General features: G+C 40.8%; 1 protein-coding gene across 1 annotated transcript in view; it reads right to left on the bottom strand.

Annotated features, from left to right (window-relative positions):
- Positions 1-16,404, bottom strand: part of QRFPR (pyroglutamylated RFamide peptide receptor) — a 40,394-nt gene extending 23,990 nt beyond the window's left edge. The window contains exon 1 of the mRNA XM_010985537.3: positions 15,743-16,404. Coding sequence (XP_010983839.1) covers positions 15,743-16,082 — 340 coding nt within the window. The 5' untranslated portion in view covers positions 16,083-16,404. The remainder of the gene's footprint in view (positions 1-15,742) is intronic.
- Between the last annotated feature and the right edge of the window lie 2,523 nt (positions 16,405-18,927).

Below are 18,927 nucleotides of genomic sequence, written 5' to 3'. Positions count from 1 at the left end.
TTTGGTCATCAAGAAGTCAGGCAGACAAGTTAACTTGATTGTGTATTAAATTCCACACCCTTCTTGGTATAATGATGGCTGGGAAAAACAAGCTTTAATGGCAGAAGTCCTGATTACTGTAGTAACTGTCTCTATGGCACAACAAAAAATCAAACAGAAATATGTAGCCTGTCTATTTGCTAATGAAAAGTGCTCGGTGGTGGCCTATTACCACTGGTCAAAATAATCTATCCCCAAATGGAACACAGCAATCATGTATTATAGACAGTGGGTCTCAAACTTTCTTGTGAATTTGGACCTCATGGGGAAGTTTGTTAAAATGCAGATTCCAATTCAGTCGGTCTGGAATGGGACTGAGGCTGCATGTCTAACCAGGTTCCAGGTGAGGCTGATGCTACTGGTCCATGGCCCAGACTCGGTGTAGCAAGAAAAGTGCACAATATACTGAAGACTTTTTACTTTGCTCCTGGGAAGCATTATTTCCTAACTCGAACATTTTTGTTACCAATGTAACTGGGCCACAAGTGGGTTCCGTGACCACCTGATCTGATGACTTTCTTGTGCTGGAGGAACCATTTTAGACAAGCAGAAGCGGCTCCTTCCTTTTTCCCTTTCAAATTAGAAGGAACCAGGACTAGTTGTCCCAGAATAAGGTATCCTCTGGTTATCAGCGAAGTGGCCAAATTTACTCACCTCTTTCCACCAGGAACTTCAGTCGTCTGTGATACTAAAACGTGTGGAAAAGGTGTGGAAAAGCCACACAGAACCCAAACAGCTCAGCATACTATTTTGGCTTGTATGTCTCTCACTTAATAACATTTTTCAGTTAGATTTCCTTCAGGTTTTTAATGGAAGAGAATCAAATTCCATTTGCATACAGTCAGCCTCTCGTCAGTAATATCTGTTAAGTCAAGAGTTTCTGACAATAATAGAAAAATGTGGGTGTCTTTGCCCCAGTCCTCTCCCTTTAAAGAAAAATTGTTACATATCTTTTTCCAGGAAGAGAAAAGAAGGGGGACAAATGTATAGAGTTGCTTTCACTAATGAGAAAGTCTTTCTTTGTCATGTTTACTACAAGAAAGACCATTTACAATGAAGTCTGTCAAGGATAAAAACCAAATCCAATTTAGATAACTAACCAAGGTTCATATTTATCTGACATGAAATTCCCACTTTTTATTGAAATAACTTTGCAAATGATCACAGAAAACAGTTATTCCAATAACCAGAAAATTGCACAGATAAATTTAAAAGAAGAAAATTATTCCATTAACCTCTCTGGAGTCCATGCAAGCCTAATGTATTTTGCAGCCTCCGGGATTTCCTAAAGAAGGAACCCAAAATCCTGCTTTGTATGCCAATCCTGCCAGCCTAAGGCACAGCCCTCTCTCCCTGTCTGCTGAGGGAGATATATGTGTGGGTCACATGACCCCACCCCTTCCCCTTAGTCCTTTGCTGACTGGACCACATCGTGCCCAAAGTCGAAGCCACTCGGATTCTTTCTCTTTTACCTAAGACTTAGGAAATAAAATAAGAATACAGTGTGAATGAAGCCAGAGGGTATAGAGAAAAGACATGAGTCAGAGTGGGGGCCATAAGGGTTATTAGAAAATAGAAAACCTAAAGACAAACAAATATAACAGGATGCAATTATTAGTATATGAGTCTTCCTAGCTCCTTTCTCCCCTCCACCATCACTCCTTAACTAAGAGAAATGTTCCCTGGATATGTCCCTCTAGGGGCCATTTTATTAACCAGACTGTGTGGAATAAGTTGGGGGCGGTAGATATTGGGATGAGATATTTGTGTGAATAAGTCTGAGATGTAAAGAGAGGGAAAGAGAGAGGAAAGGGGAGCAGGGAGGGAAAGACGAGGAGAGAGAGAAGAACAGGAATAGGGAGAACAGGGAAAAAGAAGATAAGAAAAAAGGGTGACATGGGTGAAGGAAGGAATTAGACAGAAGAATGTCCACAGATCACAGGAGCATGTGTTCATGATCAAGGGGGACTCTTCTGGGGAGGGATGGGGAGTGCAGAACAAAGGAGCTGAGGGATCCACAGGTCCTGCATTACAGGAGGGGCAGTGAGTCAGTGGGACGGCTTTCTAGTAGTATTAGCATAGCAACACTGTATCTCCAGTCTGGGGTGTCCTGAAAAGATGCATGAGCAAGGTGAGAAGAGTTTTGTGGGGCATCACTAAGAAAAGACCTGAGTGGAACAGAGAAGGGAGTTTTGAGAAATAATCTTGTGAGAAGTGATTTGAAACCTTTTCAAATACTTGGAGGCATATAAGTAAACATTAAAAACTATTTTATGTTAATGTTGGCCACTGGACTACATTTCTTTGAATTTGATACTGTACCTAGCCTGGGCCACTTGGAGCATGAGGGTTTATTCGGGCTACTGAGAGCAAAGCAGAAGGCAGAAGATAGGAGAGAGTAAAAAGACCGGATATGCCAAAAAGATTAAACACCAAGGTAGTAAAAAGCAATCAGATTTAAACAGCAGGCCTTTCCACTGCTGGAGAAGAGCAGAGTCACATTCATGGCCGAGCCCTGGAGACTCATGAATTCGTCATGCTGAGCTCCACATGGCTGCTACTTTGGGTCCCACATCAGTTTCCATGAGACCTACATACCTGTCACTGTCCTTAAATTCAAAAGTGATTCCCTTCTCTTTATTACTGCAAAATAGCCTCGCCACAACTCCAATTATTTGAGGTATATCGAATCTTTGCTCTTTGCAACCAAAAAGCAAAAATATTATATACAAAAGATAAATGCAATCTCATTCTTCTCCACATCACAAAAATAAACACAACTGATTCCTTAAAAGCCTCAGATATCAGTACAATGACAGATAAGATGGTATGTATTAATTTATTCAAAAAATATTTAGAAAGACCCTTCTATGTGCTCTTAAGAATGTTTTATTGCTGGGCAACAAACCAGCACCAGATAAACAAGAGAGAAGAAGTCTTTGATCTTATGGAGCTTACATTATAGTGAAGGACATCAAATATAGGCAAATAAATTCTGTCTTCAAAATCATAAAATTCAGATGTGTTATTTCCTCAACACTGAAAATCTAATTTGAATAATGTGCTGGCTGTTTTACCAACTGTTTTAGCATCTTGCAAACACAATGTGAAGATCTGTATTTTAAACCGAATGGTTCTACTTATAAGTCACGTAAAATTCTCACAGGGTCTACACCTTACCCAGAGTGTTGCTTTAGTCCATTAAGTCCTCACTTACTTTGCTTTAAGCATGAGATCAGTGCTAATTTCTAAGCCTCCATCACTCTGCTCTCAAGAAAAAAAAAGTAAAACTGTTGTTTTAAAATACATTAATGCTGTTTCTCCCTCAGAATCCACTAAAGAAATCACTGTTCAGATCAGGTTCACAGTGATACTTAGACTAGATTTGGATCTAATAAAATTCCTCCTCCTGAAAATAAATCACTTCTTGTTTGTAGATATTGCAGTAAAGGAAAAAAATTTTAAAGTCAAGCATGCGTTTTCATCTGCAGAACAGCTTGACAGCTACTTCTATGCCTGAGTCAGTGTAGGCTTCCGTGAATACGAGCGTGTAGTAGGGTCCACGTATTAGTGGACTAGTTGGCAGAGCTACTGAGAGGCAGTTTGCAGGACATTTCTGAGGAACAGATCACGGCAACTTTGTCATTTCAGAAATTTGCTCTCCAGGTTTAAACCAGGTCTGAGGGTCAAACTAAGTAGTCAAACACTGGAGACCAATGGGGCAGAAGAAGGTGATAGAGCTTAATGCCCTGTAGAAAGAGAAAGTGTGCCTCTTTCCAGTGTAGCCACTATGTTAAAACCCCAATGCTGAAGCAGGTGCCTCCAGATGCCGACACCATCAATTCTTATTTATATGGGCTTGGGCAATTTACTTAATGTGATGGATGAGAGATTGTAACAACAACAGCAAAGAAAGGCTACAAATTTCTTCTATTACTGCCTGCAACCCCCAGCCTTTGCAATGTGACTTTGCCACTTCTCTCACCAAGTGGAGGAACCTCTATTTCCCCATTCTTTGAATCTGGGTCCGTGATGTGACTTGCTTTATCATAGAAGTGACATTTATACAACTTCCAATCCTGGGTCTCCAGGGCTTTTGAAGCTTCTGCTTTCATTCTCTTGAAATGTGGTGCCTCCGTGTAAAGGAAATCACGTGGCACAGAGATAACCCGTCTCTGCTAAGGTCCTCTAAAACAGTGAGCTTCCATCAAACCACCAGATGAATGTAGTCTCATGAGTGACCACAGATGAGACTAGCAAAAGAACTGCCCAGTTGAGCCCAGCCAAAATTGCTAACCTGCTGATCACGAGCAAGTCAAACAGTGGTCTCGTTAATCTACCAGGTTTTGAGTAGTTTGTTATACAGAATAGATAACTGATACACTAAATCCATCTCTTGGTGCCTCCATTTTCTTCTCTGTAAAATGGGGATAATAATACTTGTCCCAGAGAGAGCTCTATATTGAGAGTTTGGTATTAATTTCAATAGTATAATTCCCACTTTTCTCCACAGTACGGAGTGAGGCTCTAGCACCAGAATTGCCCAGATCCCAGCAAATTTCTGCCAGCAGCATGGGAAAGTCAAAGGACAGCAGTCATGAAACTGAGGTCATTGATTCACAGTGGCCATCACTCTGGTGGTCCAATTAAGGTGCTCTGATGCACATTGTCACACCATGAGCTGGACAGCAAGCAAGTTATGTCCACAAGGTAATTGGTGGTGCATGTTCATAATCAAGGGAGGTTCAGTTGGGGAGGGATGGGGACTGTGGTACAAAGAAGCTGAGGGAACTGAAGGTCCTGCATTACAAGAGGGAGGCACGAGGCAGTGGGACAGCTTTGTATTAACGCTGGCATGGCCACACCGTGCCTGCAGTCCGGACTGGCCTGGAAAGACATAAGAGCTTTGCAAGGAATTACAAAATCTACAATAGCCCTGGCAAATTTTTTACCACTTAATTCTCCTCGATGGATGTATTATTGCTTCTGAAATAAAAGAAATCAAGCACTCTTTTTGTTTTCTGAATGCAAATGATTAGCTTGGATTTTCACATTTGCGAATAAAATAAGTATTTTCATGGTAATTATTCAAGATTTTAGTAACAAAAATAAACTATCAATGGACATGATTACCTGAGATTGTTTTGTATAAATGAGTATCATATGTATCTGAGATATTACTAATGTACATACAGTCTTTTTTTAACTCAATCACCCTTATTGGCCATACATCTATTCTACACACAAATGTACCTAACATTTAAAAAAAATTTCTTGAGGCAACATTGGTTTATAACATTGTAAGTTTCATGTGTACAATATTATATTTCAATTTCTGTATACCCTACAGTGTGCTTACCCCTAAAAGCTTAGTTTCCATCCATCACCATAGAGTTGACTCCCTTGACCCATTTTGCCCTCCCTGCTTCCCCTTGGTAACCACTACTCTGTCCTCTGTATCTACGTGTTTGTTTTGGTTTAGTCTGATTTGTTGATTAATACTTCACAGCTGTGAATAACAATCTGTTTCTTTCTATTGGGTCCCCTCTAAGTGCCAGGTCCTTTCCACGTGGGGTCATTCATTCTCACAGCAGCCCTGTAAGGTGGGCATAGGTTTTCCCAAGCTTACAGATGAGGGAATTAGAGCAAAGAGAAATTAAATAATTGTCCCAACACCAAACACAGTGTTTACCAACCTGTAATGTCTGCAGGTATCTCAATTTCACAGGAAGTTTTTTTTTTTGAATAATGTTAATGTTTCTTCATCCGTATATTGAAAGGGGCTTTCAAGTTTTACAGGTGAAAATAGGTAAATACTAGCTGCTTCATACTGAAATCCAATGGGATATCATCAGAACTGGATATGCATGAATATTTTTGTTAAAATATAGTACGATGTAAAACTTCATCTTTCTTGTAGTTTCTGGGGCTGCACTGACCACTGTGGGGCAGCAGCATCCATTATTAACTTCTTTGCTTCGTCTTCTAATGGGGGCAGATAGAGTGCAAGGAAATGTAACCTACAATCTGTTTAATACAGTAAATGGTAGAACAGAGTTAGAACTAAGACTGTCTGACTTTAAAGTACATGTTCATTTTCACTGTACCAAACAATCTGACTCTTCTATTTCTCCCAGGATATGAGAACATGTTATAAGGAGACTTAATAATCTGCAATCTTTCTGGTATAAAAGGTGATGTATTTCTCAGAAACACAGCCATAGGGAGAACAAATTTAGTTTTGCATAGATAGATACAAACAATAAACACTTACTTGAGTACTTCAACATCAATCACTAGAAATCCATAGTTTTAAGATAGGAAAAGAAGCAAGAAGTTCAGCTTCTGCTAAATCCTTTTTAGAGACAGACTAAGAAGGAACTGCCAAGATGGAGTTCCCAGAGCCGGTTCACTGACCTTTCAATAATTCCTTAGCAGAGGGAGAAGGCCTATCTCCAGCACCAGGAGAAAGCAGCTGCATGGCGGCTCAAGGAACTGAAAAGAAGCGTGTAATGGTGGTGGGAGCAACTCAGGGAGATGCCCGCATCCATTCCAGACCAGGAGAGGTCACCAGGGGAGGCTCTTCAAAACTCTGGTTGAGCTTGGTCCTGAAAAACCTAGCCCGGAGCTTATGCTCTGTGGGAGGACATCAAAGAAACCAAAGATGGAAGACGTATGTTTGGGGAGCTTATAGTTTCCATCAGTCAGACTCAGTCCAGTAGCCACAGGCAGGCAACTCTATTAAGCACGATCGTCTAACTTGCATGCCTTCCTACCTTCAGGATAACTTCCTGTCGAGTGTCAAGCATTCCCAAACAGCAGTGTGGTGGCTAAGAGGGCAGAAGTACTCCTACTGCACAGATTCTGTCAGTAAGGAGACAAGGTAAAAACACAACCAGTAAAACAAGATCAACACGGTGTCAGCTCCCTGGGTCCCTCAGCCCAAAGAAGACACCAAACCTGAATGGCCAGGAGGCCGATGGCATGAACAATGGGTACTCTGCAGATGAGGACCACCCCCTCTACCCTAAAGTAAAAGCAATTTTACAGACTTACACAAAGGCCTGTAGCTGGGCCTGAAGTGGGGGCACGGTGGGAAGTCCGGTGTTCTAGTAAAATCAAACTAGGGGGATGGATGAGAAGTGGTCAGTCCCCCAGGAAACAGGGACAGAGACTTGCCTCACCATGGCTACCCACCAGGCTTTTCTCCCCCTGCTCCAGGTGTCACCAGGCATTCTGCCAAGACTCAGGTCAGATGGTGGTTAAGCCTTGCCTACCTGTCCTATAGGAAGATGTGCAAGGTTGCCAGGGTGCCGTGGTGGAGCTGTTCCCCTCATCTCCCCATAGCAACTCTACTCAATCCGAGTCATTGAAGTGGGGGTGGCCCTGGCCCTCCCCCCCTGTATTTCCCCACCAGCATGGGTACATGACTGATACTTGAGCAGAGGATTTCATAGCTTGGGCCACAGTGATGGATTCTATGGGTAAGAGAATGATGCTAAGCTGTCTGGAATTCTCCAGAGCATTTTGCAGCTACCAGGAAAGATCCTCTCTCACCTCCTGATATAAGGAGGAAATTTTTCTTTAATTTTTTTGGAAAATTTTTATTGTAAAATGTATATAACATAAAATTTGTAATTTTAAACATTTTAAGTATACAATTCACTGGCATTAATTACCTCACAATGTCGTGCAACCGTCACTACTGTCTTCCAAAACATTTTCATCACCCCAAACAGAAGTCTATACCTATTAGGCAATAACTCTTTATTTCTCTTCCCCTTCAGCCCCCAAATAATGTGTAATCTACTTTCTAGCTCTATGAATTTGTCTCTTTTAGATAGGCAAACATGAATGGAATCATAAAAGTTATCATTTTTGTGTCCGGTTTATTTCATTTAGCAGAATGTTTATTATCAGAACTTGGCTGAGCAGTATTTTATTATGTATATATAGCACACTTTGTCTATTCATTCAACTGTGATAGACGCTTGAGTTGAGACAGGGAGTTTTAAAGAAAATGTAAGCTTATAGCTCCAGGGACCATCTTTCACATACCTGACAAAAGACAGCCCAAGAATGAAACTACAATAAAGAAGGAAGTGAAGCTAGGAACAAAGGGAGACTGGCAAAGCCCTGGAGCCATTGTTGGAGGACCTGGATCCAGCTGTGCCTGAAACTATCTCTAATTCTGAGCTTCACAGTTTCTTGAGACAGAATATTCCTCTATTTCCTTTAGTTAAAGTTGGGCTATTCTACTCACAACAAGAATCCTAATAAACCAACCACTGATCAAAGAATATGCTGAGCTATGCTACAGAAAAGCAAATTTAAAAAGATTCCTTTTATTTTCCTACGTGCACAATGAAATTTTTCAAACTGTCTCATTGTTAAATCCTTTAACTGTAAAATCCTGTGCCTAAGTAGAAAGAATCTTTTATATAAATCCCATTGCTGTTACTGCCCAGCTCTGATGTCCCAAGAGAATTTAGTAATTGTCTTGATCCCCTGGCATCTTTTCTTCTCAAAGCATGTACATAATTGATTCTAGGGAGGATCACCCCCAGGCTAGCCCCAGGGCACAACTTTTTTTTAAATTTTACTTCCAAAGTGTTGTTGCTGTTGGGCCTCCCTTTCATTCATTTCTTTTATTTTTTTAAACTTCTCTACTTTAATGAGACTATTCTTTTCCCACAGCTTTCATCATGACTGTTAAAAGATTTTTTAAAAGCCCCGTAATATTGTTGATTTCACATCAGTCTCATCAAATTAAAATTCCCCCTAGGATTCTGAAGTTTCTGAAATGTTATAGAAAAGTGATGTTTTTAACCATGAATCAGATGATAAAACAGACCAGACATTCCAGTCTAATCCCCATGCTCTGAAGTTGTCTAAAGAACTGAGATCATTTCACCAAAAAATAAAATTTCAATAACTTCTTTTAGTAGCCCATTTCACAACTTATTATCTTAAAATCTCTAAAAACACACCTAAATTAGTCATGCTGAGTGCAGTGAGTGTTCTTTCTTCCCCTCCTATCCTCCCTCTGGTACGTTGGTCCTTCCTGCGGGAAAATTCTTTTTCATGCAAAACCTGATCTATTAAAAAGAGAGAAAGGCGTAGTTCTGAGGAAGCTTGGGAGCTTTGCTTAATCCTGTCACACCCACATCAGCCACTATGACTCGGGATAAAACAGACCTAAGACCTTGTTGTGGGCTGTGCTAGTTTAGAATTAAAGTTCTAGTTTCCAGGTGAGAGAATCATTCTTCCAGTCCTTCTTTGCCTATCTTAGATCCCAACATGTTCATCATTTTTGACTTCTTCCCAAATCCATTTTGAAAGACTCTGAAAAGGTCAAGGGCTTCAGTAAAGATGTGATTGGCTGCACACAATGAAAGAACTGCTTCAGAGTTCCATGTTGGACTCCATTTTATGCAACCTACTTCTGCATTTTCCAATCATTCCAACTCCAGTTGCTATTTTAAAAAAATATATAATAGCTATATTGTGCTGGTACATGTGACAGGCATTGTGCCATTTAAGTACTTTACATACATTATTTCTTTTAATCTTCAGCATTTGAACTACATCAGTGGTTCCCAACCTGGGCTACAAATTATAACCTTTTCTTTTGGGGAACTTTTGAAAATCTGATACCCAGGTATCATTCAGATCAATTAAATCAAAATCTCTAGGGGTAAGGAATCCAGCATCATTTAAAAAACTCCCCACGTGATCCTCTGGGAAGTTGAGAACCACTGGTCTAGGAGGAATTCTCATATGAGCTGATGAGGAAATTAATTTTTACATTTGACCACCCAAGCTAGTAGTCATCAAATGTGTACTTCTCCCACGGACACTGCCATTACTTAGGGTATTTTTGGAACTCTTTTTCTGGAAGAGCTTTTACTCAGTTTGTCAGCCACCATTAGAAAGTTCTTTTCACTGCCCACAGCAGGATTGCAGGAGGAGCCACGGAGCTCCGCGCACAGCTGGGAAGTCGGTTCTTTCCTCTGGCTGGAACTACATCCACAGCAGGAAGAAAGGGGCACAGAGCCCTGTGGGCTCCTAGCAAAGCCATCACTCCACTCCTCCCACAGACATTCCCCATCTCTCCTTATTAATGCTAAGAACCATAAAAGATTAGAATTAGCACTGATTTTCCACTTCCTTCTGGGAGGTCTTCAGAATTAATCCCCCCAAGCCTCAACTTCACATTTCCCTGTCACCACAAGTTCCATTCTCTTAGACCATCCCTTGGCCTTGATCCTCATACAAGCTCATCCCAATCTGACACAAATTCCCCTCCAACACTTCCACCGTGCTTGCACCACTGTGCACTCTGGAACACTAATATCAAGAAAATCCTCTGCATTCTCTATCTTCTCTTTGAATGCTTCCTTCCCCCTCTTGCTCTATGTGAAACTAGCTATTCCACAAGGGCACAGCTTTCTCAACACCTAAAATATCCAGGACACAACGGCCGATACCTAAGAAATGCTGCGTACAAGAATGACTGGTGGTACTATTAATAACAGTTTAGACCTGGGCAGAGGGACAAAATAGGGTGAGAGAGTACTGGAGGCAGGCAAGATATCCATGTGTAAATGCCTAGTCTTCAGATCAGGTGAGAGACTATGGTTTACGATAATGATTAGATACTTATTTCAGAATCATCAGCAAAGAAACGAGAGTCCTGACTATAGCCTTAATGCAAAAATGAATAATGAAAGAAAAGACATTGTATACTAGGCTTTGGCAACACACTCTTAAAAATTAAGGGTAAATGTGAGAACCATTAAAAAGCAGAGCATAAAGAAAGAGACAGAGACATAAAGATAACAAAGATGGAAAAGAGAAGTTTGTGGAAACCTAGAGAAGAAATAAGAGGTGGTATATTTATACAATGGAATACTACTCAGCCATAAAAACCAACAACATAATGCCATTTGCAGCAACGTGGATGCTCCTGGAGAATGTCATTCTAAGTGAAGTAAGCCAGAAAGAGAAAGAAAAATACCATATGAGATCGCTCATATGTGGAATCTAAAACAAACAAACAAACAAACAAACAAACAAAGCTTAAGTACAAAACAGAAACAGACTCACAGATATAGAATACAAACTTGTGGTTGCCAAGGGGGCGGAGGATGGGAAGGGACAGACTGGGATTTCAAAATTGTAGAATAAATAAACAAGATTATACTGTATAGCACAGGGAGGTATGCATGGGATCTTGTGGTAGCTCACAGAGAGGAGGGTGTGATGGTGAATGTATGTATGTTCATGTATAGCTGGGGGATTCTGCTTTACACTGGAATTTGACACAAATTGTCAAATGTGATTATAAATCAATAAAAAATGTTAAAAAAAAAAAAAAAGAAGAAGTTTATGGAAACATAGAGAAGAGAGCAAAGTGTTCTGGACCACTACTCAGAAGTAAAATGTATTACCCTGAATTCAGCTGGAAAAAATAGAACACATTCAGTCAGTGTATTTGGAGGAAAATGCAAGTATTGTGAAGAAAGAAATAAAAGGAGAAGAAAGAAAGACACAAAATGAAGAACAGGCTACAGATAAGGAGAGGTAAATTCCATGGCCCCAGACACACAATGGGCAAGTTCCCTGCTAGAGTCCAACTAAGTAGATCAGAGAGTAGAACAGAAACGGAATTTCCAAGGCCTGACTCTTAAATGCTATGGCAATACAACTCCATCCTCATATTAGTGATAAAAGAAAAGTCAGAAGCAAATGTTATATATCATTCTTGGGGGAAGCGAATCCCCACTCCTGCTCGCTCTATCCTGGAAGAAGTTTGAGGGGTACTGTGGGAATGAGCCAGTTGGTAGGTCGAAGATAGCCAATATTAGGGTGGTAATGCAGGGTATATGAAGGAGATTGCACATCAGCTTGCCTCGATGATGGGCAACATTTAGATGCTGAGGATCATTCGTATCTCCTTGTGAGTTGCATGTAATTCACGTAAATAAACTAAATATTTATGGATACACATTGTCTCCCCTGTTGTTCATGGTGCCATCACTATACAAAGAGGAACTCAATGGCTTTGCTCATTAGTATGCTGGGTAACAACTATGTGGGTTTTTTTTAAAGGCCTAACTTGTAGCTGCCAATTTCCATGGTGTAAATACTCTTGCCACGAGCAATTTCAAGCCGACAACATAATGTCCCCAAACAGGGAACTGGGCAGAGATGTGCACAATGCACTCTGTAAGTCAGCACACACTGACTTCAGAGAGTCAGATGCAACTAGGCTGGACTGGGGCTGGCACAGTTCACTTTAAAAAGCCCTTCAGCCATAAAAAAGAATGAAATATTGGCATTTGCAGCAACATGGATGGACCTAGAGATTATCATACTAAATGCAGTAAGTCATACGGAGAATGAAAAATATTATATGGTATCATTTATATGTGGAATCTAGAAAAAATAATACAAATGAATTTATATACAAAACAGCAAGAGACTCACAGACATAGGAAACAAACTTATGGTTACCAAAGGGGAACAGGATGAGGGAGGGGTAAATTATGAGTATCGAATTAACAGATAGACACCACCAAATAAAAAAAAAGATAAATAACAGGGATTTACAGGGAACACAGGGAACTATATTCAATATCTTATAATAACCTATAATGGAAAATAATCTGAAAAAATATAAATATGTGTAACTGAATCACTATGCTGTACACCTGAAATGAATACAATACTGTAAATCCAGTATACTTCAAAAAAACTAAAAAGCCCCTCAGGAGATTCTCCGTACAACCAAGTCTGAAAAGTGGTGCTTCTCAGATTTTCATGTGCATGTGAGTCACCTAGAGACCTTATCAAAATGTAGACTCTGACTCAGAAGTCACCTTCTGTCCCTAACAAGGGAAATGAGTGGACTAAAAGAAGAAAGAAATCGTCATTTCCAGCTCTACCATTGTCAGAAACACTTTGTAGAGAAGTCACAAACTGGAGGCCCATGATTTGTGGCCAAACCCACAGAGAGGTTTTCTGTCACCCAACTGTATTTTATTTTAAAAATCTGAATTAAATGCCAACATTACAAAAATCAGGATTCCCAGGGTGGGAATTTCTCTCTGGGGAAAAAAAACCATAATTAAGGCAATAGCAATGACAACAAAAGAAGATGTGCTAACCCTGGGCACACACCTGGCCTGGCCTGCAGAAATCCCACCCCTGGGAGACACCCAGTCGCCCTTCTGCCACTGTCACCTCCTGGTAGTCTTCACTGCTTGTTTATATTTCCGACCTTACTCCTGAAGGAATTTCAGGGGTGTTCATATCTTAGGATTTACAGAACTTTTAATACACCTTTTCCTCTCCAGTTGCACTAACCTACCTTTCTGTCTCATTTCCTCCCACATTCCCCACGTGTAAACTATATATTCTTGAAATGCCTTCCTTACGCAGTGTCCTTGGACTCTATTACCTTCTTTCTTTCCTTCACACTTTATTATTTTTGGGGGGGAGAAGAGGAGGTAATTAGTTTGATTTATTTAATTACTTTTTATTATTGTTGTTGTTATTATTTTAATTATTTTTAAAATTACTATACCCTCCCCCCTTCCTCCACACTTTAGGTAGACCCCCATTCCTGGAAGTACTCCATCCTTCTTTCTTTGCTGGAACCAGTCTGAATTCATCAAGATCCCCACTTCAGTGAAGCCTTCTTGACACTTAGATTGTAGTCCCTTGAACTCTCTTTTGTTCATTTATCAAGGGAGTTTTGCAATTATTACCCTCTCCTGTAAAGTACAAGTTAGTTCTCTTTGCACCACTATCTCTAGTACCCTTGCAAGATCTCTCCTCTCCTCTGAACTTCAGCTTTGGTGTTGCTTATTCAATTTACAAGAATCTTTATTCTATAAATCTGGTCCCAGATGAACATAAGCTGTCTCCAGTTAAACACTCCTTAAAAGAATTAACACCTTACATTTTCATGGAATGATCAGTTTTTTCAAAGCACTTTTTCTAAAACACTTTATCCTCACACTAACCCCGAAATATACATAAACAATGTATTACCCTTTGTCAGCATTTAGAAGTTAAAGTGAGATGTCCACCATTTATTAGGAAAACAGAAAGTTTGAGAAAAATCTTGGCAGTGCCCACCAGAGTTCTCAGGAGGGAAGGTCCACCGTGCAGTCTTCCCCAGGCGTTGTTCTCCGATAATAAGTGCTAAAGATTTGCCTCATTCCACTTCCAAGCTTCCAGAATCCTTAGTATTTGATTGAAAAACTAAGTCTTGACATGTGGAATTAACCTATATTAATGTCAAAGTAATAATCCAGGTCTTTTGATTCCCAGTATAAAAACCCACTTTGCTGAACTACGTTCATCTTTACAAATGGCGTCATAATCAGCCAGCAATACAAACATGCTTCAGAAATCTGCCTTCACAAGCATTTAGAAATTCACTCTGTGGAGTTAGCTGCACTTGGCAACTTCAGAATGCCCAAGTGCAATGATTTCATCAGAGTGCATAAAAAGTCTGTACGTCAACTTATGACTCTGCATTATGTGTCACTTTCAAGCCAACGCTATGTACTCTGATGTTTAGTGCATTTGGGAAATTATTTACATCATAGACGAGATGGGAATCAAAGATTTTAGCATCCTGATCTACTAACAATAAACTTAGTGCAAATTAATGAAAAAAAGCAACACCAGAGAGATAAATTGAAGATCTCAAAATGGTAATGATAGGGTGAAAGAAACACTTGCTGTGAGAATAAAAGTAATTTGCCAAGGGGTGGAAACAGCAGAGCTTGAAGACAAATAATAGTTCATTTCTCTCACATTCCCTCTATATTTCCAGACACTTTATAAGAATTTTGATGTGGCCATAAGAATACACCAACCCATAAAAGCACAGGTATAACCAATGCTCCCTCCTCAAGGTACATCTTAAGCATTGGTGCAAATACACTCAATGACTGCTTATGGATTACAAAGACACACTCTAGTTGTGTCTCTTTGGAAGGACTGGATCATTTGGTGAAGTGCAGTGCCAGTTTTTCTCCACACACTGCTCCCAACAATGACTCGGAATGGTTCTCTGCCATTTCTGCTCCCCTTCTAAGGAAGGACGAGAAATTAATCTCTCCTCCTTTATCAGTCAGGACACATATTTTGTGTTCCTTCTCCCTGTGTGACTCTGTTAATATATTTTTTAAAAAGGACAGTTCAAGATTTTTATTCTGCAAATGCATTATATTTGTTTTAAAGTTTAATATATATGTGTGTGTGTGTGTATACATATATATATAAAACTTAAAAATGGGAGAATGTTGGAGCTTTAATTATTTGAAATATTTTATCTCACTGTTATTTTAAAAAATAGGGGGAAAATCCTGGTAATTATGGAAAGGGGAGCTGAAACAACTGAAGAGTGGTGCGACTTCCCATCTTGCTGCCCTGAACCTCTCCTAAGCATTTCCCTTACTTCCATCTCTAAGCGATGAGGAGAAAAACGCTGGAACAGAATCAAAGGCAGCAAAAAACTTATCTCCAAGGGTGCGCAGTTGAGAAAGTTCTAAGAAAGGGCACTGGATTCATTTGGCACCAAGAAAAATACAAGAAAGTCAGAAGAGTAGGGTATATGTTGGGGAGTGAGGGGACCTGGAAGGTTGGGGACTTAGGGGAGAAGGAGAGGGCGTGGACTCACCTCCCAGCCAGTTGTCGGAGATGTTCTGGAGCATAGTGACCGGGATGCAGAAGAAGGCGATGAGCAGGTCGCTCAGAGCCAAGGAGCAGATGAAGATGTTGGTGACGGTGCGCATGGCCTTGCTGCGGGTCACCACGTAGACCACTAGTGCATTGCCGAAGAGCGCCAGGGCGAAGATGAGCACGCCGGTGAGCACGAAGGCCAGCTTGGCGCGCCCAGGCAGCTCGGGGGTGTAGACAAGCGGCCGCAGCCCGTACAGCGCGATGAACTGCTCCCGCGTCAGGTTGTGGTCCCGCAGCAGCCGGGAGAACTGCTCCGGGGTGATGTTGAGCGACTGCATGCCGCGCGCGCCCTGAGCGCCATCCACTGTCCGGGGCGAGGACTCCCGCGCCGCGCGCGAGGCGCAGGCTGCCGGGGGACAGGCCGGGACAGCCTCCGCTCCGGACTCGGGCTCGAGGGGGTGCTCCCGCTTGCACCTCCGATGTTCGGGGGAAGGAAAGCAGCGCAGGGCTCTATCCACAGTCAAGCAGCGGGAAGCCAAAGCGTGGGAGGCTATCCCATTGACCAAAACTGTTCAGGTTCAAAGTTCTCTTGCTCTTCTCTGTGGCCCTCCGGAGTGCCGGAGCACCGCGCGACGGTCCCCCCGCCTCTGGCTCCCCAGCCTTCCGGTGCGAGGACGGCGCACCCGCCCCGGAGCGGCAGAGGGTGGGGCTGGAGCTCGGCAGCGCTCCACTCACCCACCGCTTCAGTGGCGTGGCCGCCGCCTCCGCATCCTCACGGCGAGGGAACCTCCTCCCGGGCTCCCCATTTTCTGCTTCCCACCCCCTTTCTCGTGCCCTAGGTCATGCTTACGTGTAACACTGAGTATTGGAGTTTTCCATAGTCACGATTTCTCTTCTTATGAAATAATGCGGGCCACAGCTAGCCATGGCAAAATAGGACTTTTTCTTTCTTGTATTCAAAAAGTAATTACAGCACACAGGAAATTGCCCATATAGTACAGAGAGGTCCCATGTATACTTCACCTGGTTACTCCCATTGATTACACCTTTCTTAACTATAGCACAATATAAAACCAGGAGTTCACAGTGGTACAATGAGTGTGTGTAGGTCTGTGTCATTTTATCCCAAGTGTAGATTCCTCTAACCAGCACCAAAATAAGAGAGAAAACTCTTCTATCACCACAAAGATCTTCCTCGGACTACTGCTTCACAATCACACCCAGCCCCTCCGCCCACCACCTCTAACCCCTGCCAATCATTAATGTATTCTCCCTCTCTATGCTTTTGACAGGTTGTATAAACAGAACCATACAGTATATGACCTTTTGATACTGATTTTTTCCCCCACTCAGCATAACGCCCTTCAGATCCATCCAAATTGTTAGGTGTATCAGTAGTTCTTTCATATTGCTGAGGACGTACCACAGTTTAACCAGTCACCCACAGTAAGATATTTTGGTTGTTTCCAGTTTGGGGTTATTACAAATAAAGCAGCTACGAAGAACAATGTACAGATTTCTGTGTGGATGTGTTTTCATTTCTCTGGGAAATGCAAGAGATTTGGTTGTTGAGTATATGGCTTGTATATTTAGGCTCTTAAGAAATTGCCAAACTACTTTTCAAAGTGGCTGTACCATTTTACATTTCCACCGGCAATATATGAGAGATTCAGCTTCACTCCTTGCAGCATTTGGTATCGTCATTGTTTTTTATTTTAGCTGTTCTACTAAGCGTGTAGTGATATCTCATTGAATCTTAACTTGCATTTCCCTAAAAGCAAATGATGTTGAATGTCTTCTGTGCTGTTTGCCATCCCAGTCTCTTCTCGGGTGAAATGTCTTCTCATATGTTTAATCCGTTTTTTAATTGAATTGTCTGGTTTATGTGCTGTTGAGTTTAAGGGTACTTTTTATATCCTTGATGTCAGCTCTTTGTCAATAGTGATTTGCAAATATCTTCTATTTACATTTAATGCAATTACTGATATGTTAGGATTCAATTCAGCCATTTTATTTATTTATTTATTTTCTGTTTGTTCCATTATTAGTTTCTCTAATTTGTTTTTCTGCGTATGGGTTACATAACTTTTTTTTAGCATTTCATTTAGGTTTATCTATGGTGTTTTTGAGTGTATCTCTTTACATAACTATTTTCTATGAGTACTGTATGTAGTACATTAAATACACGTAACTCATCCAGTTTGCTGGTGTCAATATTACCAGACTGGGTCAAGTGTAGAAACCTTACCTCCTTTTATGTTCCTTTAACCTTCCCAAATATATTGTCTTAGATATTGCCTCTACATACATTTAAAACCACATTAGTTAGTGTTCCAATTTTAGCTTTAACTGTCATAAATAATTTAGGACACTCAAAAGGAGGAGGAAAATTTATTGTATTTATTCATATTATTACTCTTTCTATTGTTCTTTCTTCCTCCTTGATTTTCCAAGATTCTTCTTCCTATCACTTTCTTTATGTTTAGAGGGCATCCTTAACTATTCTTTTAGGATAGGTCTGCTGGCAATAAATGTTCTTAGTTTTTCCTTTATCTGAGAATACTTTGACTTCTCATTCATTCCTGAGGGATATTACTACTGGACATAGAGTTCTGGAATGTCAGGGGGTTTTTGTTGTTGTGTTTTTTGTTTGTTTTGCTTTTTTTTTTCAGCACTTGAAATGGACTTTGCCACTTGCTTTTTTATGCATGGTTTCCAGTGAAATCACTATCATTCAAATTATTTTTCTCTATAGGTAAGGTGTCATTTCTCTCTTGCTGTTTTCCAGACTTTTTCATTGTCTTAGTTTTCAGAAGTTCCGTTATGATGTGTCTTGGTGTTGATTTCTTAGGGCTTATTCTATTTGGGGTTTGCTGAGCTTCTTGAACCTGTAAGTTTATGTCTTTTGCCATAAATGGGGGGAATTTTTAGCCACTATTTCTTCATATTCTTTTTCAACCCTGCCCTCTTTCTCCTCTCCTTCTGAGATTTGGATGACATGAAGGTTAAATCTTTTGTTATAGTCCCACAAGTCTGAGACTCTATTTGGGGTTTTTTAAGGGGGTAGTATGGAGTGATGAATCTATTTCCTCTGTTGTTCAGATTGGATTATTTCTATATTTCTATCTTAAAATTCACTGGTTCTTTTCTCTGCCCTATCCATTCTGCTGTTGATCCCATCCA

The sequence above is a fragment of the Camelus dromedarius genome, chromosome 1, assembly GCF_036321535.1.
Source record: "Camelus dromedarius isolate mCamDro1 chromosome 1, mCamDro1.pat, whole genome shotgun sequence".
NCBI lineage: Eukaryota > Metazoa > Chordata > Mammalia > Artiodactyla > Camelidae > Camelus > Camelus dromedarius.
This window is presented reverse-complemented; position numbering and strand designations above follow the sequence as displayed.